Here is a 26,457-nt window from a genome sequence, read left to right on the forward strand (position 1 = left end):
CGCCGCAAATCCCTAGGGGGCTCCCTGTGGCTTGCCCCGAGTCCCCCTCGGTCCTCTACACAGGTGGCTGCCTCGACAGAGACCGAGCCGGAGCCCGTTTCGGCGCCAGGAGCCTTCCTCCCCGGCTCCAGTTGAGTCACGGGTGGAGGTAGGGACCTCGGGTGCTTTCCCGAGTCCATCTCGCTCCTCGACGCAGGCGGATGCCCCGTCTGAGGCCGAGCAGGCACCTTTTCCTGGGGAGCATGTGGTGGCGGAGGTCGACCTGGCGCCACAAGTGCCCATTCCGGCACTGACCGAAGTCGGTCAGGTGCTGGTGGTGGACTCCACGGAGCCGCACCGGCGTTGGGTTCTTGATTCGTCTCCCGAGGTTCCATCCTCCCCCGGAGGTCTGTCATCTGTTGGTGTCTTCCTCCCCGGAGACGGGGTGCCATATTGTTGCCTTTTCCCCGGCATCTTCCAGGTAGGGCTCCTCGCAGTCCCTACGGCCTAAATCCACGAACCCTTCTTTCCGTGGCTCGCGGCTGGCTTTTCCACCGGCCTCTCCGCCTTCCCCTTGAGCCCCTCAGGTTCCCCATTCTTCTGTGTATTCCCCACCATTCCGGGACTGGCAAGTTCCTGCTACAGCTGGACTTGGGGACTGACGGCGCAGTCTGCAGCCGTCGCCCACGGAGGAATTACTTTCTCCTCCTCGGCGTCCTACGGACGCCTGTGTTGCCTTTGTTCGGGCTATTTCCACAGCTACAGGTATTCTGAGGATGGGTGAACTTGTCACTTCATTTCCTACAGACAACCTCTTGGAAGTTCTCCACCAGTGCTCTGGTGGACGGGAGTTGTTCCTTCCTTTTGAAGCGTCACTCCATAATTCTCTTATGGGGGCGATCCGGTGCCTCAGGTGCTCCTGCATCCCCACTGTCCTGCTCCACACGACCTGGCCTGCCTTTCTTTCCACCCTTCTACTCAAGGCGCTCTTCTGAGGCATGCCTTTCCGTGCTTGCCTGTAGTGTTGTTGCCTCCGTCTCGGGAGGCCCGATGGTTAGATTCATGGGGGCATAATGTCTTTGCTTCTTCCAGTGCTGCCTTGCATGCGCTCAACACTTTGTGTGTGCTGGCCAGGGCAACTTCCAGCCTGTAGGACTCTGTGGAGCCCCTTCTTTCTCATGTCTCCCATGAGGGTGCCTGTGCTGATCTGCGGGACCATGTGTTGGATGGTAGGGAGTTGGTCGCATTTATTCTTCGTTCGGCTTTGGATGTTGCCAATGCTCTCGGCCCTGCTATGGCCACTTCTGTGGCTCTCCGTCGCCATGCTTGGCTACATGAAGCTGTTTTTACTGAAAATATTAGGGAGCGTCTGGTTGACCTGCCCTGGTTTATAGTTTTGTTCTCAGATGCTGGATTTTTCTTCCCTAAGAGTGGTTCCCATACTTTCTTGGGACTTGTCCTACCCTACATGGGGTACTTGTAGCTATTTTATAGCCCTGTCTTATGCTGAGAAAGTGTGGAGTCCTCCTTGCGGGTTCCTCGCCCTTTCTGGTGTCGCTGTATGCTCCTGGTACAGTTTCTTGGCCATCTACGGCTTTGTGCTGCAGTGTTTTTGCCCTTTGTCTGCCGTTCGGCTTGGTCCTCTGTCTGGTGTTCCAGAGGGGTTATTTTCCGGTGTTGACTGCTTGGTTCGTCCTGTTTCTCCTCTTATCTTCCGGCTAGTCGCTTGTTGGCGCCCAGCTGTGCACGCCTGGACGATATGGTCTGGACATTTAGTTTTGTGGTGCTTGTCTTCATCCAGCTGCGCCTGCCTGCACTTCTGGTCTACGGCCAGGGGCCTTAGAGTGGGGCCTGGCGCCCCTGCTTCTTGTTTTGCGGGAGCCTTGTGGGACTATGTTTTTTTCTCCCACCTGCCTTATTGCTGAGGCGCTGTTCTTTCTGGTCTGTTGACAGCTGTGATGGATTCGGCTGCCCTCTTCACAGGGTGTGTTCCCGGTGGAGGGCTCTTGTCTTAGTTTCTACCCCTTCTCCTTGGAGTCTCTGGGCTGCTCTTCTTCCTCAGTACTCCTCTGCGATGCCTGTACCTCTGGGGCTTCCGGTGGAGGTTATGTGAAAAACTAGGACCCCCTGTATGGCTCTAGAACTCCTAGGACAGGGCAAAATACCAAAGGGAAAACTTTCCTAGGCAGTAAATACCGTAGGCATTACATTGATTTATTCAACATGATGTGGGGGATGACCCAAGCTCAGTGCAATTAGTCAACAGCTGTGTAAAACATATTCATTCTTCTTTTATTAGGGTTTATCTAAAAGATCAAACATGAAAAGGCAAGATTCAAAAACATTTACAAATAAGTGCCTATACATCAATTATAATGTATTTACCATTGGTTACGAGCGGTAAGCACCATATCCAAATCAATACAGTATAGATATACACAATACATAAACGACAATTATACATGAAATACAATTCTGAGAGGAATTGGTAAAAGAAAATGTTGTTTTGTTAAAACTGGGCAGTTGATATATTGTGGCAGATGGTAACAGTTGTGAATTTCTCTAGGCGTGTTTCGGCACAGGGCGTGCCTTCGTCAGGAAAGCCACGAAGGTATATCCTGGGAATGGATCAGAGGAAGATATTTGTAAAGCCAGATGAACATGATTCATGTAATACAATATAGATATACGTTGTTGCACTGAGCTTAAAAAACTATAGGGTGGTGATAGTCTGCTCAAAGCGTTGCCAGGTGATACGTGGTAGAAAAGCCACGTGATTTGTAAGAAGTGAATAGATAAGGAAACTATCACCAAAATAAATCAGTAAAAGGTTGTGAAATGGAGATTAAGTCACCAAAGTATAGTGCTAAGATATAAAGAAGCCCGGAGATAGAGGTGAGTTGGTAGTTAGTGATTTCCAGAAGGACCCTGAGGTGTAAAGGACAAAAGGATAAAAAAAACTTACAAACTAGAAAAAGGGTACGCTGGCCAGAAAGTTCTCAGTGGACCAAGCGGAGAGGTGAGTACGACTTCTACTGGGGGTAACCTGTAGTAGGGAAAGCAGTAACAGGAACTGAGACCAGGATACTCTAGATGGCAACTGGAAGTTTCACTTCTGAATATGGGGTGTTTTTTAGAGAAGTCTAAGTAGCCCAAGGTATTAATGCTCTATATTTAACCAAGTTAGGTTACTGAGCCGATGTTTTACTGAATGCTGATTTAATATAACATAATGTCACTTTATTTAATGTACAGAATCTGCAGCACTGTACGCGTTGAAGGAGTAAACTTGCTAAAGCGCTGAAAACTGACTGAATTGCTAGGTGCAATGGTGTACTAGACAATGATAGGTGAGGATATATAAAAAGAGACTAGAGGGCGCTCTGTCTTATAGCCAGGCTGTAGACTCACTTTCAACATCAGGACGTAGTCTCACTACAGTGAGTTACGACTTTAGGTAACATGTTAGGGTGTAGATGGAGATGCTGATCTATAAGGTAAAAACAGTAACGTTAATTAAGAAAGTACTAGGGTGGAGCGAGTCTCATAAAATGTGGGTGACATAAGAATTACCTTAATTCAGCAGTTCTAATGAAGCGCTGGTAGTCACGAGGATGCGGGGGGAAAAAAACGTATTCTCACGTTGATAACTGAAACAATTTGAAGGCTAATGGGGATGGGAAGACACAGTAAAGTGGATATTAGTTTGGTATCTGTAGAGGTTATATAACTGGATCAACTACATTGGTACTTAATGTGGACCAAACAGGAAAAAGAAGACGGGTATAAGGATTACCTTGTTTAAAAGTAGTGGTGTACTACCAAAGTCAAGAGATATGCAATTTCCAGTTGGGTATGGTAACAGCAAAATGAAGCTTGCACTTCCCTCAATAGTGCACGGAGCGAGCTGCAAAGGAGGCAAGCCAAAAGTCGGTGACAAAAGGCCAGAACGAATGGGTCTGCGTACACTACGTTTAGTGCGGTGGGTGGGAGTCAGAGAAAAGAAATACTTACTGGGGCCAGCCGTGCAGCTAGGTAGCGGTAGCAGTAAGGTTAGGAGCGGAGCGGCGGGGACCCTGGAATTGTAAGCTCTGTGTGAACCGAGTCGGTAGAGGCTATTGTAGAATCATGCTGACGGGATAAGAAGCAAATCGAAACAGAGCGTTAGCTTGGTACAACTAAAATAGAATCACGGTATGCAAAAAAGTCCATATTCAGTATAGCCAGAAGAAGGAGATACTTACTGGGGCCAGCCGTGCAGCTAGATAATACTACCAGCGAGGTCGAAGGTAGGGCCGCGGGAACCCTGAAGTAGTAAGATCGGTGTTGACCGAGTCGTTATAGGCTATTGCAAGGTCGTGCTGTGAGGAGATGAGGCAAATCAGAGCAGCGCGTGAGTTTGTTACTACTGAAATGGGAGTTGCGGTCTGATAAAAATCCGTATTAAATATACGGCAGAGACGCAATACATAAAGTGCCAGTGGCAGTGAGGGAAGGCGGTGGGCTTACCGTACATGGACGCTCGCTCTAGTGCGGGTGATTGCCATCATGGAAATGAGGCAGGCCGGCCGGCGTTCGGTATACATGCCCGCCCACTGGGTCACATGATGAACGTAATACAGGACATGGAAAACAGACTCCTGGTGGAGTTTTCTAAAGGAGCCGATGACCATGGTAACAGCTACCAAACTAAAGCAAGACCATGGATGCACAGTAAATGTCTACAGTGAGAAGGGTGTCCCGGCAAGTAGGTAACTATTGCTCGGTATGGGAGCAAGGATATAAAATTGCTCTGATACCGAAATGAGTTATTATAAGGTGTATAATGGTAAGAGAATAACGCAAAATGAAAAACAATGGCCGGTCACTCGGAGGGGATCGGGGGCAGAAGGTAAAATATATAAAGTGAATTCGGAATGGAGAGACATATAGGTGAAGGTCAATAACGTGTCTGATGAATGATGGTAGTAATGTGTGCAGAAACCGGGGACCAGCTACATGAGAGGACTGATTGACGAAAGGGAAAACGATGGAATGCAGAAAGGGGGTGTGAGGAACCCCAGGGCTCAGTTGCTCTTGTTAAAGATAATAACTGGCTATCCCGAAGGCTGGAGGTGTCAAATGTTAAACAGAATGGCATTTTCCCAAGGGAGATTCAAATTAAGTCCCTGTTTGTAGGTGTTCAGGCTGAAGATCCAAAAGACCTCACGTTTTTTTCTGATATTTTCGCTTCTGGATGCAGAGGTGTTCTGGATTTTCTCTAAAATATACCATCTCATGTCTGTAGTGGTGTGTTTAAGTTCCAGATAATGTTTGACCATGGGTGCATTGAGTTTTGCAGTGCGAATCGTGGACCGATGTTCTGTGAGGCGAGTGGCAAAAGCTCTACTTGTTTCGCCTACATAACCCAGCTGACAAGAACAGGCTATGAGGCAGATGACATTGCTCGTCTTATAGTTACACATGGTATTTGATTGTATCAGATAACCATTGTGTGTGAGAGCTTCCTTCGATTGCACCTTCACATGATTTGCATTGAGAATGTAGGCATTTGTAAGTGCCTACGATGGGAGCAAATCCAGCAATTGTTTTTTGAACAGAGGTGGTGTTTTTGTCAAACCGGGAATGGACTAATAGGTCCTTGATGTTTTTGTTGCGTCTATGTGCAAACAGGGGCTTTCCCAGTTTTTCGTCTGTATGTTTGTTGACATTCAGTATGTGCCAGTTAGCATTCACAATTTGCCTGACATTGTTGTTCATAGTTGAATGTTTTGTGACACATACTATGGCTTCTGTGTTCTTTTTGGTAGTCTTGGTTCTCAGTAAAAAATCCCTGTCATAGAAATGGGCCAGTTTGAGAGCCTCACGCACCAGCCGGTGCGGGTATCCTCTGTCCAGAAACTTTTGTTTCATGGTTATGGCTTGAATGTCATAATCGGCCAAATTGGTGCAGTTGCGTCGTATTCTGAGAAACTGCCCAAACGGGATACTCTGTTTCTGGATTCTCGGGTGGTAGCTCTCAAAATGTAAGAGGGTGTTTCTGCTCGTAGGTTTGGTGAACAAGTTCACTTCTAAATGGTCCTTATTACACTGTATAAGAATGTCTAGAACCTCCACTTGTTGTTTGCTTATGTGACTAGTGAATTTAAGGTTCACATCGGTCGCATTGAGCCATAAAAGGAATTCTTCCCGGTTTTCTAGACTATCAGTCCATGTAAAGAAGATGTCATCTATATAACGGGACCAGTTCGTTACTGATTCGTAAAAAGGACCCATTTCATTATGGATGAATTTCTGTTCGAATTGTGCCATGTTTGTTGGCCACAAGGGTTTTCTTCGTATGTAGTAGTATCTAGAATGACTATGCCACCCCCTTTGTCGCAAGTTTTGATTGTTAGGTTTTTGTTCTGTGTAAGAGACTTCATACTGGTGAATTCATCTTTATCTAGGTTGTAGATTGGTTGTGGTATGAAACGGTTCGCTAGATCAAGTAGTCTTAACACAACTTGTTCGAAGATGCCAACTTCAGGCCCAAGTTGGTTTAAAGTAAAGTAGGAGTGAAGGTGGAAGGCACTCTGAGTTTGGTATTCATGGTATCTACTGAATTTTCATGTTCATTCGCAAAGTACTTTTTCAATCTAATTTTGCGAAAAAAGGCTTGTATGTCTGTATACAGTTGAAATTTGTTTGTATAGCAGTGTGGGACATACAAGAGGCCTTTAGATAACAACTTGGTACATGCTTCATCAAGAGTTTCAGAAGAGAGATTAAAAATGGGAATGGTGGTATCTACCTCCAGTATTGCCAGCTTCTGGTTTCCAGAAGATGCGGGTTCTCTATTTGTTGATGATTCCCTCTCATTAGTGGGACAAAATTCCCTCTCATTGGTGATTGGAAGTGAACTCGTTGTCGCCCTCTGCGAGGCCCACGTTGGGCTAAAAAAAAGGCGGCTGGTAGTTGGAATTATAGGGCCGACTATATCTAGGCTGATCTTGGAATTGGGAATTCATTTCTCCTTCAGAGTCTGAGGTATCAGAAAATGTTCTAACTGGGGGTTGTGCATTGGGGTCATTTGATAGTGAGTTGTTTTGATAGTAATTTTCTTGTAGGTAAGGGTAAGTTTTTTCTGTAGAATAGTATCTAAGGTATTTTTAGAGTTTATCGTTTTTCCTTTTAACAAGGTAGTCAGAAAATGATGCAAGTTCTTTATCTGCTTCTTCAAGTTTTTTCTTTGCTTCTTCTAGAGAGTTGTTTTTTCTTATTTTTTCTTCTAGTTCAAGCAATTCATTTTTTAAGGCAGCTAATAGTTCTTTAGCAGTTTCTATAATGAGCATCATAAGATCGCAGGAGCATCTGTTCGCTATCATGCTCCACCTTTCTAAACACTTCCTGAACTCTACAAAAAGGCCAGGAATATTTCTTACTTTTAGGCATTGCGGTATGACTCCTGCTTTTAGATAATCTAGCATGAAGTCCCAGTGGGATTCAATCCTTTTAATCTTTTTTTTAAGATTTATGAGTTCAATCGAATCATCATGATGTTGTTTGGATATGTTGGCATTATTGCCAAATGAGGTGATTGTCCCTACTAAAAGAGCAAAATATTCATCCGAAAAGCCGAACTTTTTAAGTTGTTCCATGTTGTGGACCAAAAGGGTAATCAGAACCCTATTTATATGGGTGAGGATCCTATTGAGGACAGACCCACAAAAGAAAAGGGGTGAGATAGGACAGACAGAGGCGTGATAGGCAAACACAACTGGCAACTAGATTGAGTAAGACTCAAGGGTACACAAGGCTAATGTGATGAAAAAAGTACAGTCCCACATAGACAGGCTGTGGGTAAATTATGTGAAAAACTAGGACCCCCTGTATGGCTCTAGAACTCCTTGGACAGGGCAAAATACCAAAGGGAAAAACTTTCCTAGGCAGTAAATACCGTAGGCATTACATTGATTTATTCAACATGATGTGGGGGATGACCCAAGCTCAGTGTAAATTGGTCAACAACTGTTTAAAACATGTTCATTCTTCTTTTATTAAGGTTACTCTAAAAGATCAAACATAAAAAGGCAAGCTTCAAAAACATTTACAAATAAGTGCCTATACATCAATTATAATGTATTTACCATGAATCAATGTAATGCCTACGGTATTTACTGCGTAGGAAAGTTTTTCCCTTTGGCTTCCGGTGGAGGTCCCTGGTACATTGACTGATGACCTCCTTTCGTATTGCCCTTGCTTCCTCCTGCTTGGTGAGGGCTGGGCTGCCTCTTTTGTCGTTATAACACATCCCCTGTGGGGCCGGTGTTCTTCCACGATGCCGAGGTTCTCTTCTGCTGGGGGGGGGGGGGGGGGGAAGGGGGAGGACTGGGCTCTTTCCCCGGTCCCTGTGACTCATCCCCTGTGCCTGTGACTCATCCCCTGTTGGGGAGTACTGGGCTATTTTCCCTGTCCCTTTGATTTGTTCCCTGTTGGGGGTCTTGTGTTCGCCTGAGCTGGAGAGGTCCTCTCGCAGACCCTCCTTCCCCTTGGGTATGGCTAGGGTATCTATTCTGTGTTAAGGAATCTGGGGCTAGTAGTCTCTATCAGATGTACGAGTTACTTACCTTCTGTAACAATGTATCTGGTAGGGACGATTCTAGCTGCAGATTCCTTCACGACCTGCCCTTCCTCCCCGTTCTGCGAGGACCCTTCTTTGGTCTTCTGCAGTCGCCTGCCCCCGGGTGGTTGTCTTCTGCGAGTGCCTTTTCTTTCTCCCTCCCTAGGGGGATGCTAGTCTTGTTGTTAGCTCCATTTCTTCCCTTCTGGTGATTGATTGATGATTTCATGAGTGCTTCTGTGCCCCTGTACCCTGGTTTCCAGTGTGGGGTCTGCTTGTGCTCCTCTTCCTTTCGTTGATTGCACTTATGACTCCTCTGCAGTCCTTGGGGTTGAAGTCTCTTGGCTGGATCTCGAACCTTAGCTCTTTTAAGGAGATTTCTCTCCATGCTGGTGTTGTCTGGGGGTGGATTGTCGTTCCTCTTGCGTTCTGGCCTTGATGCCTTTCTCTGTTCTGGGCTGTGGTTGCTGACTTCTTCTTCTACTGTGCAATTTTTAACATGCTTTCTGCCCCCAGGGAGGCTGTCGTATTTGTTTGCAGGCTTGCTTGCAGTAGCTGTGCTCTGTTCTTTCCATGACTTTTGTTGCCATAGTACCTGGCACTATTCTGGATGGTGCTGTTCCTCACTATTCGTTTCTTCCCTTTCTGTTTAGCTGATTTTTTTGCACACTGTTCCAGTATTCTCACAGTTTTTGTTTGTGATGGCTCCGCGTTGTGGCGCGGAAAAGTTCTCAGAAAAATATTGACGCAGGCGCGCTGAGGTGGTACTTATGTATCCTCGCTGATGTCATAAACGCGGACAACGTCAGGGCGGAGTCACGTGGTGCCTTACCCCCTGCGCGCAGGGATGCTGTGGCAAAAAGTTTTCCGGATCCAGTCTCACGCCTGGGGATAATTCTATGTCAAGGAATCTGCGGCTAGTATCGTCTCTACCAGATACATCATTAACGAAGGTAAGTAACCCGTACATCTGGGAGGTATTGCTTTGGTATCTATTTAAACATGGGGAAACTCCATTTAGAAGTATCAGAAAGACAAGTTACTTACCTACAGTGATGCTCCTTTTGGTATAGACTCTATTGAGCTGCAGATTCATCACCGTACCTCCCATTTCCCCTGATCTGTGATTGCAATCTACATCTTAATAATGTCTTAAGTCATAGGAATCTGCATACTGATATAACAATTTTGCTTTTGTGGGTCGACATCTGGCAGCGCAGACAGTCCCAAAAGCAGGTGATGTCTGCACCCAGGAGTAGTGCCTTTACAGAGCCCGCATGTCACTTTGGAGCAGAACAGTATCCTTTGCGGAGCCATGCAGTGTGACATTCCAGAGTGCAGAGGTACTAAGAAAAAAGTTTCTAGATCCAATCTCACGCTTTGGAAATATTCAAAAGGTGAGGAATATGAGGCTAAATAGAGTCCAGAAAGAGTGTCGCCAGAGGTAAGTAACATTTTCATTATAATCATTTGTCATTTTAGTGTTCTGTACATGCTTGACACACTTCCTAATGAGTACACACATATTATCTGCCCGAGTTTTCAATAACTGAGTTACATGAGTTACATGAGTTTCATTAGGGTAGAATGCTTTTCGTGGCTGAACTGATGTGCCTCTTTACAGTGAACAGTGATACTAGAATAGCAGTGAAGATAAGTAGGTCAGAAGTTCAAATTGTGGTAATTCTAAGGTACTCTGCTGATAGTCTGATTCCATACGAAGACATTATTCATTCTAAGTATTTGTTTCATCCTATATTCCACAACTTAAGCATTTCTGCGCGTTCATTATTCACCACATTTATTTCTAAAACTAGTAGTGTAATTGAGAATTCTAAGTCTCGGCAATTAACCCATGTTACCATATTTATTTTGTTTTTAGGAGAATCTCTGCCTTAATGTGGGAAGTACGATATATTGAACATAATGCCAGAACGTTCAATGAACCAGAGAGCCCGATCGTGAGAACAGCCAAAATTATAACAGATGTTTTATTGCACTTTATTGGGTGAGCACACGATCTTTTGTTTGTGTTTAGTAACTTCTTATGGTATAGCTAAATACCCTTACCTTGCACATTATACATCCTTGCTTTTAACGGATCTGAGGAGTCAAGAAGTCTGACCAGAATCTTGACGTTTTCAGATAAAATAATGCACACAGCACATATGAGCATGTAGTTATAACATCTGCTAGAGACTACTAGCCTCAGATTCCTTAACATAGAATTATCCCCAGGCGTGAGACTGGATCCGGCAATTTTTTGTCCAGCATCCCTGCGCGCCGGGGGGGAAGGCATCACGCGGCTCCGCCCAGGCGTTGTCCGCGTACGTGACGTCAGTGAGGTCACATAAGTCCCAGCCCAGTGCGCCTACGTCAGTTTTTTCCTTTTCTGCGTGCAACACAAATCCGGTTCATGCTCTGGGCCTGTTTAGGCCTGTCCCTTCGATCTTCGTGTGTTGTGGGAACAGTGTGCTGATGCCTTCGGGCTTCAAGACGTGTTCGTCTTGTGGACGCTTGATGTCGGAGACGGACCCTCACCTCATTTACATGTGGTGCTTAGGGGAGGATCTCTGCTCCACTGACTGCGTGGCGTGCCAACGGTTGAAGCCGAAGTCGCGGCGGGAACGCCGAATGAAACTTCTCTCGGCTTGCATGTCCAGATCGGCTTCGTCGCCTTACTCAGCTTCTGCGGAAGGTTTTTGGAGCGTCCTTCATTGTCGTCGTCCTCATCCCTCTCCTGTGCCGCAAGAGCGTCGCTCCCCTGTCGGTAAGTGTTGCAGTTTGTCCCCAAGGGCTGATTTCCGGCCTGTTGTGGACGTGGGCTCTCCGCTGGTGATGCGGCCCGCGTATCATCGCCTATCCACCGTTCTCCGGTGAGGGGGCGTCGAGAGCCCAGATGGAGACATATGCGGCGGCTTTGCGGGCCTCACTGGCTCCTCCTTACCTCCTGGGATGTCGACGGATCCCCTGCGCCATGCGGTGCCCTCCGCGGCGTCGCCGGCGGCTTCTGCCCCGGCGTAACTGGTTCGGCTCCAGACTCGGAGGATGTGGTGTTGTTGGGGTACGGCCCTTCGGGGATCCCTCCTTCGGACCACAGCGCCTCTGCTACGCCGCAAACTCCTATGGGAGTCCTGTGGTGTCGCCGGGGCTCGGGTCGCATCCCTGAGCCCCCCTCGGCCCTTTAGACAGGTAGCGATTCTGTCTGAGTCCGAGGTGACACCGCTACGGCGCTGGCAGCTGCTGGCCCTCGCGGCGCCACAGGGGTCGGGGCTGGTGAAGGACTCCTTGTCATTCTTCAGGTCCCTCTCGTCCCTCCGCGCAGGCGGCTACCTCCCCGAAGTTGAGTCAGCCTTGGCGCCGCCGTGGGGGGTCGGTGGACCTCTCTCGTTTCCCCATGAGTCGAGGCTGGCGGGGGACTCCTTGTCGCTTTCCAGGTGCTTATCGTTCCTCCATGCAGGCGGCTGCCTCGTCGGAGGTTGAGTCGGTGCCGGCACCTCGGCCCCGGCGCCGTGTGATGGGGTGGAGGCCTGTCTGGCGTCTCCTCACCGGAGACGGGCCGCCGAGTCGTGGCTTTCTCCCCGACGTCATCAATAGACAGCTTGCGGCCGCGGTTTTCCCCGGAGGACCCACAGGTTCCCCACTCTTCGGCATCTCTTACTCCTTTTCGGGCCAGGCCTTTCCCGCTTCGCTTGGTTTAGGGGATGGCCGTCTTAGTTTGCAGCTGTCGCCAACGGAGGAGCTGCTTTTTCCGCTGCGGGCCCTACGGAGGCGATGCGGCCTTCGCTTGCGCTGTTTCCACGGCTGTGGTAATTTTGCGCATGGGGGATCCGGCTGTCCATTTCCAGATCATCTTTTGGAGGTTCTTCACCAGGTCTCTGGTGGGAGGGAGCTGCTGCCCCCCTTTGAAGGTTCGCTCCATTCTTCTCTGACTGGGACTTGGGGGCGCCCCGCCACGGGGATCCAGTGCCCCAACACCTACTGCACCAGCACCTTCCACCGCCTCATGACCCGGTGTGTCTCTCCCTCCACCCCTCTGCCAGTGGCCCCCTTTTGCGGGTTCGCAATATGTTTGCTTCGACCAGTGCGTCTTTGCGGGCCCTTAACACTTTATGTGTGTTGGCTAGGGCTACATCTTCCTTGTGGGACTCGGCAGAGTCCCTTGGATCTGCAGCTTCTCAAGAGGGTGCTGGTGTTAACTTGCAGCACCAATCTTTAGATGGACGGGAGCTGGCGGCGTTTATTCTTCGCTCCGCTCTGGACATCTCGGAGGTGCTTGGTCATGCCATGGCTTGTTCGGTTGTCCTTTGCCTCCATGCTTGGCTTCGGGACAGTGTGTTCCCGGAGAATGTGTGGGAATGACTGGTGGATGGATCTTCCCTTTATTGGCACCCTCTTGTTCCACGCACCGTCCGATTCGGCCATCCGGAGGTTCTTGGCGGGGCTTCGGCCTCCTCCTCCTCCTCATCCTCTGTGACCTGTGGGTTGGTCTGGATTTTGTGAGCTGTTCTTTCGTTGGGGCAAGTTGCCCCTGTTGTGTGATCTGTGTGCTTCATGTACCGGAGATTCCTCTTGTTGGGACTGTGGCTCTGTTGGCTGCTGGCCAGCCCTTCTTGTGTGTGTGTTTTGTTGAAGATTGTTCACACCAGGTTGGCCCTGAGACTAGGCCTCCTGTTCTTCTCTTGGCTGCTTGACAAGCCTTCTGCAGGTTTTTTTTCCATGCTTTCTGTTGTCCTCTGCTGCGGAAGTGTCTTCCTAAGAGGGTTCCCATGTTTAGGACTAACATACTCTATTTGGGGTACCGGTAGCTGTTATATAGCTCGTTATGTGCTGAGGAGTTGTTGTCACCTTCGGGTCTCAGCCATCCAAGTCGCTTATGTGCTTGCAGGTGCAATTTCCTTGTGCTGAATGTGAATGCCTGGGGGCCACTCCGAGGTGTCCTTCTCTGGGGTTGCTGCGCTGTTCGTCAGGTCTGACCTGCTGTCTGCGGCCTGGCGTCGTGACTCTGGTTCTGCTCTTTTTGGGTCATGTGTGCATACCCCTCTCTGTGATGTGTCCGGGCCTTCTTCACTCTCATGTTCGCTGGCCGGAGGGTTGGGAAGGCTCTGTGTTCCTCCCTCTTTTGGGGCGCAGCCTGCCAGTCTTCCTGGGTGCTCCGTGCAGTTCTGCCTTCTTTCTCCCTGTCTCGTGGTGCCCTCTGTTATGTCCAGGCCGGTGGGTCCCTTTCGCAAACCCTCCTTCCCCGTGGGCATGGCTAGGGTATCTATTCTACATTAAAAAATCTGCGGCTAGTACTCTCTATCAGATGTGCGAGTTACTTACCTTCGGTAACGATGTATCTGGTAGAGACGATTCTAGCCGCAGATTCCTTCACGGCCGGTCCTTCCTTCCCGTTCTGCGAGGGCCTTTGGCTTGGTCTTCTGTACTCGCCTCCCGGTGGGTGGCTGTCTCTTCTGCGAGTGCTTTATTTCGTTCTTTTAACAGGTTCATTTGTTCTGTTCTTGTTCCTTCCTCCTCTTGACTCTTTGGAGGTGGAAGTTCTATGTTCCCCCCTGCCCCTCTGCTATGGTCCAGGTTAGGGCTTGCCCTCACTTTCTTCCCTCCCCTCCATCTTCCCTTGGTTCATAAAGGTTCTGGTCCCTCTGCTACCTTATGGGTTTGGGTCATCTCATTGTGCCCTTGCTCCTTGGGGGGGTTGTCGCACTCTGTGCTGAGGTTTCCCTGGGGATTTGTCGTTCCTGTTTGTCTTGAGACCAATTTCCACTTTGTTGTTCCTGGTTGGGTTGTAGTCCTGCTGTATGTTGTCATGACAATTTTGCATGTGTTCCTCGTCTCTAGAGGAGGCTGTTTACATCCTAGCAAGGTGGCTGTTCAGGGCTGTACTCTGTTCTTTTTCTTTCCCTGCCTTTGGCTGCTGTAGTGTTGACACTGCTCCTTATGGTGTTGTTCATCACCATTCTTTTTCTGCTATTTCGCGCACTGTTCCCATAATCCCACAGTTTTGTTTGATGGCTCCGCTTTGTGGCGCGGCAAAGTTCTCCGAAGAAAACTGACATAGGCGCGCCGGGGTGAGACTTTTGTGACCTCGCTGACGTCACGTACGCGGATGGCGCCTGGGCAGAGCCGCGTGATGCCGTCCCCCTGGCGCGCAGGAATGCTGGGCAAAAAAATTCCGGATCCAGTCTCTCGCCTGGGAATAATTCTACGTTAAGGAATCTGCTGCTAGAATCGTCTCTACCAGATACATCGTTACTAAAGGTTAGTAACTCGTACGTCTAGTGTGTCATAGCTTCCTTACCATATGAGCTCCTTGTGTGCCTCTCTGCTTCTCTTTTTGGCTCTTGCCAAGCTGTGCACACTGATTTCTCATATATGATTTTATTTGCAACAGTCTCAGAATGGGCTCAGTCTAGCACATTACATGTTTCTGTTATGGGCTAGCCTTAGGATGTGCAAGGCACACAGAGACCACTTCTATTATGCAATTGTACAAGTTCCACGTTTCAGATGAATGATCAAATGTATGCAGTAGATGCTTGCTCTAAGAAGGCACCTGCTTTCATAGAAGATGTTTCCATTTTATTAGATATTGTCGCTGTTCTCAAGACACTGACAACATTTTTTATGTGAGTTGCCTATTGAACTTTTGAGCACACTTCCTTCTATTCTTATTTTATCTGCATATTTCCTTATCTATCATCTTCCAAGTTGACAGGCTAGGACTCTGGAAATGTTTTTTTAAATAAGAAGATTACTACTACTACTTCCGGGTACCCTGCTGTGTAGCGCGTCACTGACTGCAGGTGGAAATGGACAGTGCATTGAGTTATTCATTCTGGGCCTTATCCTCCTCTTACAATGAAAAAAGCATACCAGAAGCTCTGCACGTTCATCAATCAATTCATGTCACAGTGATCAATCTGTTCAGTGAAGGGGCGGTCATAAATATAAGGCCTAAAACATTTCACTTAGGAAAGCAAAAAGATTATTGGTTTGAATACTTGAAAACGTCTAATCAACTGTCAAAGGCTCTGACATCATGTCCTAAGATCAACTTAAAATGGTTAATATAACCTTGGTCTGTGCCACTTTCCAGCAATCAAAGCAAGACAGACCTAGAGCCTGATGTAGATCTGGTTGAACGGTTTTCTCAGTCACAACAGTGACGGATATTTCGTCCGCCGAAATAGAAATCCTGTTATTTCTTATAGGATCTATATGTCTACGGATGGGATATCCGTCACCTTTGTGACGGAGTAACCCGTCGGCCAAGATCTAAATCAGGCCCATAGTCTTCATAGTTCCAGATGCACATACCAGTGTAATGCCTCTTAAGATATGCCTGGAGTACTAATGGACTCAGCGCAAAGGCGTCTGGGAAGGCACACAGAAAGTATCCCAAGTGTGGTAATCTCCAAAAGGGTGGATTCTATGCAGACTTTTGATGACAGAATTTCTTTTTCAGAAAAATCTTTCAACACAAGCTTGTGGTTATGGACGAATCAGGACTTTTCTCCAACACAGTGCTATCACTTTTAGTAGACAAATAGTTTGTTACTACAGTGTATTAATCCACTAAAGAGGGGAATGAGGTCCAGAACTGTCTCCCAAGTAAATCAAACCATTTGGCAAAAGCTAAAGACAAGGAACCTCATTTGTCAAGGCTGTTTTCTATCCAGATGTACAAAACATTCAGACAGATACCCTGAGCAGAATGCTTCTAGCAAAACTCAAAGGGTTTTAGATGCAAACTTTCTTAAAGATGTCTTTTGCGATTGGGGTTGCCTGAAATAGGTCTCTTTGTAAAATAAGAAAAAAAGAAATGCTCAGATTCATATATGTACTGGGCAATTTTTGTTCAGTTGGCTAGGGAAAAGAGAAATTTCTTCACACAGTTTGAAGAATACCACTGATTTCCTCAGTTTTGATCAGGATGCAGCCTTCCACACCGGAATGATCTTGATTTCACTAGGGTGCAAAGAAAGTGATGGTTCTCCTACAATTCTGAAATGCCCCACAGGATGTTGCTGTGCTTACTGAACCTCCTATCCAGACTACAGTGCCAGATTTACCATCCCAATCTACTATCGTTGAGCTTGGTAAAATAGATCCTGAACACATTCAATATGGTCACCCCTGTCTCCAAACAGAGTACTTCTGATGGATACATCTGCCTGTGGATTCCTCACCTTATGAATATCCCCTGCGCCAGTATTCCGTGGAAATCTTTCATAGCTCTCCGCACCGACGTGGTCGTCATGGCTCCGCACGCGGCCCCGCATGCCGTCACCGGAGCCATAAGAAGACCACTTTGGCGTGATGACATCAGTTCCCTTTTGTCAGCGCTTTCGACCCGAACGGTTTTTTGTGGGACTCTCCATACTTCATTTGGATACTTTGTATTTTTGATTGTATCTCTTCCTCTATTGCCATGTCTGCTCCGAGGAAGTCAGAGTTTAAATCTTGCAGAGAATGCGGCAAACATATGATTACTGACCCGCATGAGGATTTTCTTTGGTGTTTGTCTTCGGACCATGACGTCGAGGGATGCTCATCGTATAGAAAGATGAACCCGAAGGCCTTAAAGGTGAGAGAAGCCAGACTTTACATGGCTAAGGCGAAAAAATATACAAGGAGTCAAAAAAGATCAAAGTCGACTTCATCGGCATTGCATGACTCCAAAAATAAGCATAAGAAGAAGAGGAGACATGCTTCTCAACGTCGTTCTTCGAAGTCAGTGGTGTCGAGGTTGCCTTCACCTGCTCCTCGACATCGAGAGAAGGCCATTGTTTCACCTTCGCCTTTGGCGTCTCCTCAGGCGACTCCAGTTCATTCTCCTTCTTATGAGGGTACTCCAGAGCAGGCAATGACGAAGAGATTCTCTCCATCAAATCCAGCTTGTGATGATGAGATTCCTTCGGCTCCGGCTGGTCCACCTGAGCCTCCAGCGGCTCCGATTCCTGAGGTACCTTGATCGGTTCCAGAACCGGCGTCTTACCCTCAGTTCCCGACGCCGGGTTCTGATCCTTCGCATTTTTTTAATGCAATGTATGGTGTTTTCACCAGGGCCTCGTACCCCTCTGGAGCACCTTCGGGTCCCAAGGATCCGTTGGCTTATAATTTAGGTGTGCCTCATCAGTATCCTCAGGCCCCCCTTATGCCGTTTAAGCCAGCGACGACGTCCTGGTCTTTTCCGGCTCCGAGGATGTCGATGCCATATGGGCAGTCTCCGGCTCCATCCCATGAAGCCTCTCAGATTCGCACGGCACCGCCTATGGATCCCCCTTCAACACCGCTTCAGGAGTCGTCGACGTCGCGTGTGGCACCACCGGCGCCGCAACCGAGAATGCGCTCGAGAAGAGAGGCGCAGAGGTTAGTGGAGGAAGAGCAGTACCGGGATGAAGAGAGAGAGGAAGGAGAAGTGTATGATACTGAGGATGCTTTTGAAGACTTGTGTGAAGCAAGTGGGCTTGACACTTCCCCAGAGTGATACTTGAGGTGTGGCGCAATCCCCTTTTAGCACCTGCAGTTTCGAGGTCGGTCTCAAGAAGATATAGACCTGCTCTAGGAGATCCAGTGTTTTTATCTTCTCACCCTTCTCCTGAAAGTCTGGTGGTGCAGGCTTCTTGCTCGCAGCAGTCAACAGGGGCGTTTTCACAGGCCCCGCAGACAGGGACTCTAAGAAGCTAGAGCAGTCTGCGAAAAAGGTCTTTTCTTCAACCAGTATGGCATTAAAATCTACCAACGCCACTTGTCTCTTGGGCAGGTATATTCATGCTTTAATGGACTCTGCGAAGCAACTTATCCCTAAGTTATCTGAGGAGGACAAAGGGAATATGAGTAAGGTGTTGGTGGATGCTCAAGCGGCTGCTCGTTAGGCCATCCAGTCTGATCTGGATACAGCGGATTCTTTTGCTAGGGTCATGGGCTCGTCTATTGCAACAAGGAGGCCCGCTTGGTTGAAGTCGTCAGGGTTCTCTCCTGATGTGCAGACTGCTCCTATTGATTTACCATTTTCATCATTACCATCTTTCTCTGTGAAAAGCTGACCCTGCAAGCTGTTTTGCCCGTATAGCGCCACAGGACTACCCCTGCCTCCCGCTGCACGACTCCCGCTGGCTGAGGAGACTGCCGCCGAGCGGAGTGCGGGGGCCGGCAAACTACAATCCCCAAGAACCCCTGCGCCAGCAACACCTTGGAGGAGCGACAGGCGGCGCATAAGAGGCGCGCCCACCCTGCAGAGCGGGGGAAATCTTTCTCTGTGAAAAGCTGACCCTGCAAGCTGTTTTGCCCGTATAGCGCCACAGGACTACCCCCGCCTCCCGCTGCACGACTCCCGCTGGCTGAGGAGACTGCCGCCGAGCGGAGTGCGGGGGCCGGCAAACTACAATCCCCAAGAACCCCTGCGCCAGCAACACCTTGGAGGAGCGACAGGAGGCGCATAAGAGGCGCGCCCACCCTGCAGAGCGGGGGAAATCTTTCTCTGTGAAAAGCTGACCCTGCAAGCTGTTTTGCCCGTATAGCGCCACAGGACTACCCCCGCCTCCCGCTGCACGACTCCCGCTGGCTGAGGAGACTGCCGCCGAGCGGAGTGCGGGGGCCGGCAAACTACAATCCCCAAGAACCCCTGCGCCAGCAACACCTTGGAGGAGCGACAGGAGCCGCATAAGAGGCGCGCCCACCCTGCAGAGCGGGGGAAATCTTTCTCTGTGAAAAGCTGACCCTGCAAGCTGTTTTGCCCGTATAGCGCCACAGGACTACCCCCGCCTCCCGCTGCACGACTCCCGCTGGCTGAGGAGACTGCCGCCGAGCGGAGTGCGGGGGCCGGCAAACTACAATCTCCAAGAACCCCTGCGCCAGCAACACCTTGGAGGAGCGACAGGAGGCGCATAAGAGGCGCGCCCACCCTGCAGAGCGGGGGAAATCTTTCTCTGTGAAAAGCTGACCCTGCAAGCTGTTTTGCCCGTATAGCGCCACAGGACTACCCCCGCCTCCCGCTGCACGACTCCCGCTGGCTGAGGAGACTGCCGCCGAGCGGAGTGCGGGGGCCGGCAAACTACAATCCCCAAGAACCCCTGCGCCAGCAACACCTTGGAGGAGCGACAGGAGGCGCATAAGAGGCGCGCCCACCCTGCAGAGCGGGGGAAATCTTTCTCTGTGAAAAGCTGACCCTGCAAGCTGTTTTGCCCGTATAGCGCCACAGGACTACCCCCGCCTCCCGCTGCACGACTCCCGCTGGCTGAGGAGACTGCCGCCGAGCGGAGTGCGGGGGCCGGCAAACTACAATCCCCAAGAACCCCTGCGCCAGCAACACCTTGGAGGAGCGACAGGAGGCGCATAAGAGGCGCGCCCACCCTCCCTCGCGGGACGCCGGGCGAAGCCCGGGCAAAGGGCGGGCCGTCTGTGGCAGTCCGGGGCAGGAAGAGGCAGGGCAGGGCCCCCCCTCTTACGTCGGACCTGAAATTTGTCTACAGGTATTTATTCACTACCCCGGTTATCGAGTATTGACTGTTTAGCCACACGGGCTGCACACTGGACTAACCTGGTGGATAGGGGTATTAGAAGTCACTTTACATCAAAACACTCAAATAGGAGTGGTATAATGGCTGGCAATTTATTGAACTCATCGCTACCTGCTACTCTAGGAATGAGTATATTGGGCCCTCTTGATAAGTTTTTTGCACGGACAAAAAGGGATATAGATAGAGAGTTAGAGTTGGCTGAGCGGAGAGCGGAGCGACGCCTTTCTATTGAACTACTTAAACAGACACCCTTACAATCCGCCGTAACTGAGGTTACTTCAACGCCAAATAACTCTATAGTGGGTGAGACAGATTCAGACCTATTCAACACAAATGACATCCCTCTAATTTTTAAAGAAGGTCCACCTGCAATAACACAAAAGGAGCATGTTAGCCCAATTATTATCACCCAAAATTCACGGACTTCAGCCGAGGTTATTGTATCGCTTTCATTAATAGACCTGGATGCAGATGCGGCATGTCACACCTTGCCCGTAGCCACATCCCCTTTTGAAGACGGGAAACAAGGGAATAAACACACAGATAAACCTGCAGCTGGAACCATACATAGTAAGAAAAGTGGCGAAGTTTGTCATTCCCCGCCAAGGAAAAAGGCGCGAAAGACTGGGAACAGAAAAAGGCCTGAATCCATAAAAGCGCCACTGCCCCCAAAGAACTCTAATAATAAAACTCGCAAGGCCACTGTGAAAGAAGTACCAAGTAAGACACAAACAGGGGAGAGTGCGCCTTTATTTAGCAAGACACACGGAGGGCTTATAGAGTACATTGAATATCTTCTTAGATCCTTTATGCTCCCTATCTTGGAGAGGGTAAAAATGCTGGGTAAAACCGTGGATCGTATATTGGAGATCCAAACAACCGGTGTCATGGGACAGAGTAAAGGGGGAGAAAATGGTCAAGCAGACACGCATTTAACACAGAACACAGTGACTCACACTAAGGCTCAGCCACAAACAACCTTAACTCATAATGATGATAAAAGGGTGACACCGACGGGAACTCTGGCACCCAAGGCGGGAAAAACTATGACTATGACAAAAAAGGCCCCCGCAGTGGTAGAGACAAGGGGAACAACTAATCCACCTCAAACTCTATACAAAACAAAACATCTTAAAAATGTAGATCTACCCCCCGAGTCACTAAATTATGTCATTATAATGACTGGGGTCCCCAAGTTAACAGAGGGTAGTATAGAGCCTGACACATCCCTAAAAAACAAAGTAAACCACTGGTTGAAGGCCAACAGACCACTCCCACCACATTTAAATGGGGAGATTATATCTGTTAGACGCTGTGATTGGGTGGGCGTGAGACCAAAAGAAATTGAAGGTGATGTAATCATCATAAATTTCAGGGATCACAGGGTAGTTAACCATATCTCTGATTGGTTTTCGGGAAGGCAGGATGGCTCTGTAGCCACCCGAAATTTGAGTTATTTCTATCCTCAAGGTATGATGAAGCCCCGTACCCAACCTCCAAAAAGGAGTCACCATAACTCCCGTGCACCAGCTAACTATAGACAACAACCCAGCTTAGATAGGCACAGGTACAATGAGCCGCCACCTGGCTTTTTGCCACATCACCCCAATAGACTTGGACACAGCCTAAGTAGGGACAGGTATTACGATCTGCCACCTACCCCCTTGCCGCAATATCCCAACACGTTTGAGTATGGCCTAGGTAATAACCATTACAGGTACCATGACCTCCCATCCACCTTCTTGCCTTTTCATTCCAATGAGTTTGAGTATGGTTTAGGTAATAAATATCACCATACAAACCCAAATTCTTATTGGAATATTCCTCTTCATAATCTCTTTGAACCATTTTCGGGCCTAGATTCAAATGATTGACTTTTTAAATCCAAAATTAAAACAAAAGAAAATAAGGTGAGGGATAAGAAAACTACACATAAGAGTCCAACATCTGACAAAGGTCCAGGAAGAAAAAGAAACACGACCCTAGACACTGAAATAGGGATGATGAATAAAATTAAAAAGGCAAATTGTATAAAGGATAAGGGCAATGAAATCTCAACAGAGAGGGAAGCTAGGAAGAATGCTGGGGGTGAGGCAAACCTGATAACTAGAACAAAAGAACGGCTAATAAATGTAGTAACGTGGAATGTGTGTGGGATTGCCAACAAAGTGACAGAAACTCTTTGGGGTGAGTTTGTAACCAGCATTGACATACTCTGTGTCCAGGAAACCTGGGCTTTAAAGGAGGTGCATATAGAGGGTTTTAAAACTTTTTATGTTCCCGCAGTAATTTCCAACCATGGCAGGAATAAAGGGGGTCTATGCGTCTACGTGTCCAACCGTTTAAACACCAGTACTAGTATAGGTAGATCCACGTCACCCTACTTTCAATTTGTCACGATTGATTTAAATGGTAGGAGTGTGCTGATAGTTATTAATTTCTATAACAATGTCGAAAATGCACACTTCAGGGAAGTACTAATGGAAGTGTACAAAGAAATGAGGGAGGTAAAACCCTTGAAAGGGAAGGAATTAATCTGGATTTGGGTTGGTGACTTTAACGTAAATATATGTACTAGTGACACATGTGGTTTTGCAGAATATGGGGTGGGGGAACAAGGGGAGAGTAGTCATTTCGCTCATCATTCTAAAGGGGAAATCCTAAATGATATTATGGCCAAGCTTGATCTAGGGTTTGCAAATAGGCTATGTTACCCAAAGGTTGACTTCACTTCAACCTTTATGGCAAGAGGACTACAGTCAACTATTGATTTCATAATTCTACCAAATAGGTTTGGTAGTAGTGTTATGAATTTTGAAACCCTTGCTATGGGTCTGAGCGATCACCTGCCATTAAAGATGGTACTTAACATACAGGATGTTAAAATAAATACACTAACTGAGATTTTAACATGGACCCAGAACTTAGAGGTAGCACGACGAAATGGTATTGCTTTAAAATGGAGCATGGCAGACCCAGAAAAAATCATGCAAAGAATAGTCCATGAGGCTCTTCCATTGCTACTTGTATGTTTAGAGGATAATCCCACAAGTGGAGAAATACTGGAGGCCTTTCTTATCATTACGGAAACTATAAAGGGTGCTCTGACCAGAAAGTGCATAAAAAAGCAAAACACTCCAAAGGGGTGGTTTAACACTGAATGCACTAAGGCACATAATGCGCTAAAAAAGGCCCTAAAAGACTCAGTAAGGGATCCTGAGACTATCAGAGTATTAAGGAAAGCGTATAAGGATACAAGAGATCAAAGGAAGAAAGCAATCAAGGAGAAGGCTTGGCAAGATTTATTGGAGGCAGCGGAAAGTAGAGACTCTAAGCAATTTTGGCAGGTAGTTAACTCACCATTTATTAATAACAAGGCGACAGTTAAAATAGATATAGCTATTGATGAAAATGCATGGGTAGAGTTTTTCTCTAATTTGTATTGTGACCCGCTAACCGAGCCACAATTACCAAGTAAATATCACCCGATCCCACTAGAGTTCGAATTAGAGGAGGTCAAGGTTGCGATTAAATCATCTCAAAACAATAAAGCCCCGGGCCCAGATGGAATCCCAAGTGATCTCCACAAAATGAACACAGATCTCTGGGCACCTGTATGTTTACGTGTAATGGGGGCATGTTGTGATATTGGTTTCATTAAAACCTGGGCAGAATCACTGATTATCCCTATATACAAAAAGGGGGATAGGGAAAGCCCATCAAATTATAGACCAATATCACTACTGGACACAATAGTAAAAATTGCAGGAAGAGTAATCCTGACTAGGCTCCAGGACTGGGCTGAAGATCAAAATATCTTGACCCCAGTACAATATGGTTTCCGACTAGGGATGGGCACTGTGGAACAAGTATTAAACTTTGTTCTCTTGCAGGGGAAATATACCAGTGCAAAAGAGGGGTGTTTCTACGCAATCTTCGTCGACCTTTCGTCGGCGTTCGATTGTGTCATACATGATAAACTGTGGTCGACATTAGAAGAAATGAAAGTGGATTCTTCGATAGTCCTCTTCCTAAGACAATTGTATTCGAATGCCTCTGCCAGAGTAAGGTATGGGCTGGGGGGGGAATGCACAGGGTCTTTCCGCATACAGAAGGGGGTGAGGCAAGGGTGTGTGCTGGCCCCATTCCTTTTCTCTCTTTACACTAACAGCTTGGAGAGGGAATTGGGTGCCAGCAACATTGACTCTCCTAAGGCCGGGAATACGCAGATCAGCTCTCTTTTGTATGCGGATGACGCTGTGTTGATGGCAAGAACAAAGGTCGGCGCGCAAAAAGTATTGCATAGATATATAACATACATGGAAGAGAGGGGCCTCAACCTGAATGCAAAAAAGTCTTATGTGATGGCTTCTGGCAAAGGAGGAGCCAGATGTAAACAACTTAAGGCGGCAGGCACCCTACTACAAGCCACAAAAACATTTCCATATTTAGGGGTCACAATCGAGGCAACAGGGGGATGGGGCCCCGAGGTAAAAAACAGAGCGCTAGCATTTAAACGCTCAGTTGCGGCGATAAAGCATTTTGCCAGTAAATTGGGTAGAAAACAACCTGGTATAATGCTTAACATATATGTGGCCAAATGTAGAAGTATCGCCCTGTATGGGGCAGGGATATGGGGATATCATGATGTGACGATGCTCCAGATTATTGAAAACAATTTTTTTCGCTACCTTCTGTCCCTTCCGAAAAGTATGTCAAATTATAATTGCCATGTAGAAATAGGTATGGACTATTTGACAGATCTGATTAAAATCCAGCCAATCCTGCTCTGGAGGAGAATTTGGGCAACGCAAGAACTGGCTCTCAATCGAGAAATTATTCTGGATGTTAAGAATTTAACCAACGCAAAAAGAATCAAATGGCTTGAGTATGTGAGGAAAGCCCTGACGGACATTGACAAGCCAGAATGGTATGATAAACCTGAATTAATTGTGAAAATTCCTAAAAAAATCTTTAAAAACCTGTGCATGGAACATTTTAATACCTTAAGGCTTGGGAATGAAGTCAGTAAAAGAACTGTTCTCGAACATCAGCCACTGTTGATTACCCTCAAAATGCAACCCTACCTAACTTTGACCACTTTGGGATTTGAGCGTTTTGTCCTAATTAGATTCAGGTTCAATATATTTCACCGCCTGGTCTCATATCCGGAGAAAAATGACTGGAATAGAACTCTGGCCCCATGCCCATGCGACAACATATCTATCCAGTCTACCTTCCACTTGGTACTCTTTTGCAAACTGTATAAAAAAGAACGGGCGAGATGGTTGAAATCTTATCTTAGAGATGGGGCTTGGAGGCAATGTAGGCCAGCTTATTTACATCTCCAACAATTAGGAAACCCCCTATGTATTAGCACTATGTCGATGTTTTTAAAAAGCGTCGTAAAATTACGGAATCTATTATGAATTTATTAATTATCGATTTATCACCATACTTGGATTTAATGCTGCTTTTATAACTATTTATTGTGTGTATCTATAATGTGTAATTTGTTTACTATGTATTGCTTTTATGATTTTTTACTTGGTGAAAATCGAATAAAGTATTTGTACTGCTGATTTACCATTTGATGGTTCAAAGCTGTTTGGTGAAAAGGCAGACTCTGCCCTGCAGAGGTTCAAGGACAGTAAAGCAACTGCAAGGTCTTTGGGTCTGCAGACTCAACCAAGAAGCTATGGTTACAAAAGATACTGTGGCTTTGGGAAGTCTTCCCTTCGTGGATCCTGGCAGCCTCAGCAACAGCAGCAAAACCCCTTCTATAAGAGCTACAGGGGCAAAGGCAGAGGTCGCCTTCATGGAGCTGGACGTCAACCCTCTTCCTCCTCCTCCTCCTCTTCCTCCCCAACCCCTCCTGGTAATGCAGCCCTAGATCCACCATCCTGGATCATGTGAGTCCCGTGGGAGGCCGCCTTACCCATTTTCTACAAGATTGGAAATTAATCACTTTGGACCTTTGGGTTTTAGATCTTGTAGAAAATGGGTACGCCCTTCCCTTCAGGGAATTCCCTCCTCCTTACCCTCCTTGCCAGAGGTATTGCACGGAGGATCATTTGCTTCTCCTTCAGAAGCAGGATCTTACCCTGTTGCAAAAAGGTGCGATAGAGGTGGTTCCGGAGCAGGAAAGGCGTCACTCCTGGTATTTCCTGATCCCCAAGAAGGATGGCAGGTGACTGCCTATCTTGGACCTCAGAATCTTGAATCTAGTTTTCAAGCAGGGGAGATTCAAGATGCTCACCCTAGCGCAGGTTCTTCAGGCGCTGCAACAAGAGGGCTGGATGGTGTCCATCGACATGCAGGATGTGTATTTCCACATCCCAATCCTGAAGTCGC

General features: G+C 47.5%; 1 protein-coding gene across 2 annotated transcripts in view; it reads left to right on the forward strand.

Moving 5' to 3' along the window:
- BRWD3 (bromodomain and WD repeat domain containing 3) overlaps positions 1-26,457 on the forward strand; it is a 1,637,103-nt gene that overhangs the window by 1,283,102 nt on the left and 327,544 nt on the right. For both annotated transcript variants that reach the window (XM_078688510.1, XM_078688511.1), the window contains one exon: positions 10,464-10,589. In XM_078688510.1, coding sequence (XP_078544636.1) covers positions 10,464-10,589 — 126 coding nt within the window. The remainder of the gene's footprint in view (positions 1-10,463; positions 10,590-26,457) is intronic.

This window comes from Lissotriton helveticus, chromosome 4_1 (genome assembly GCF_964261635.1).
Source record: "Lissotriton helveticus chromosome 4_1, aLisHel1.1, whole genome shotgun sequence".
Lineage (NCBI taxonomy): Eukaryota > Metazoa > Chordata > Amphibia > Caudata > Salamandridae > Lissotriton > Lissotriton helveticus.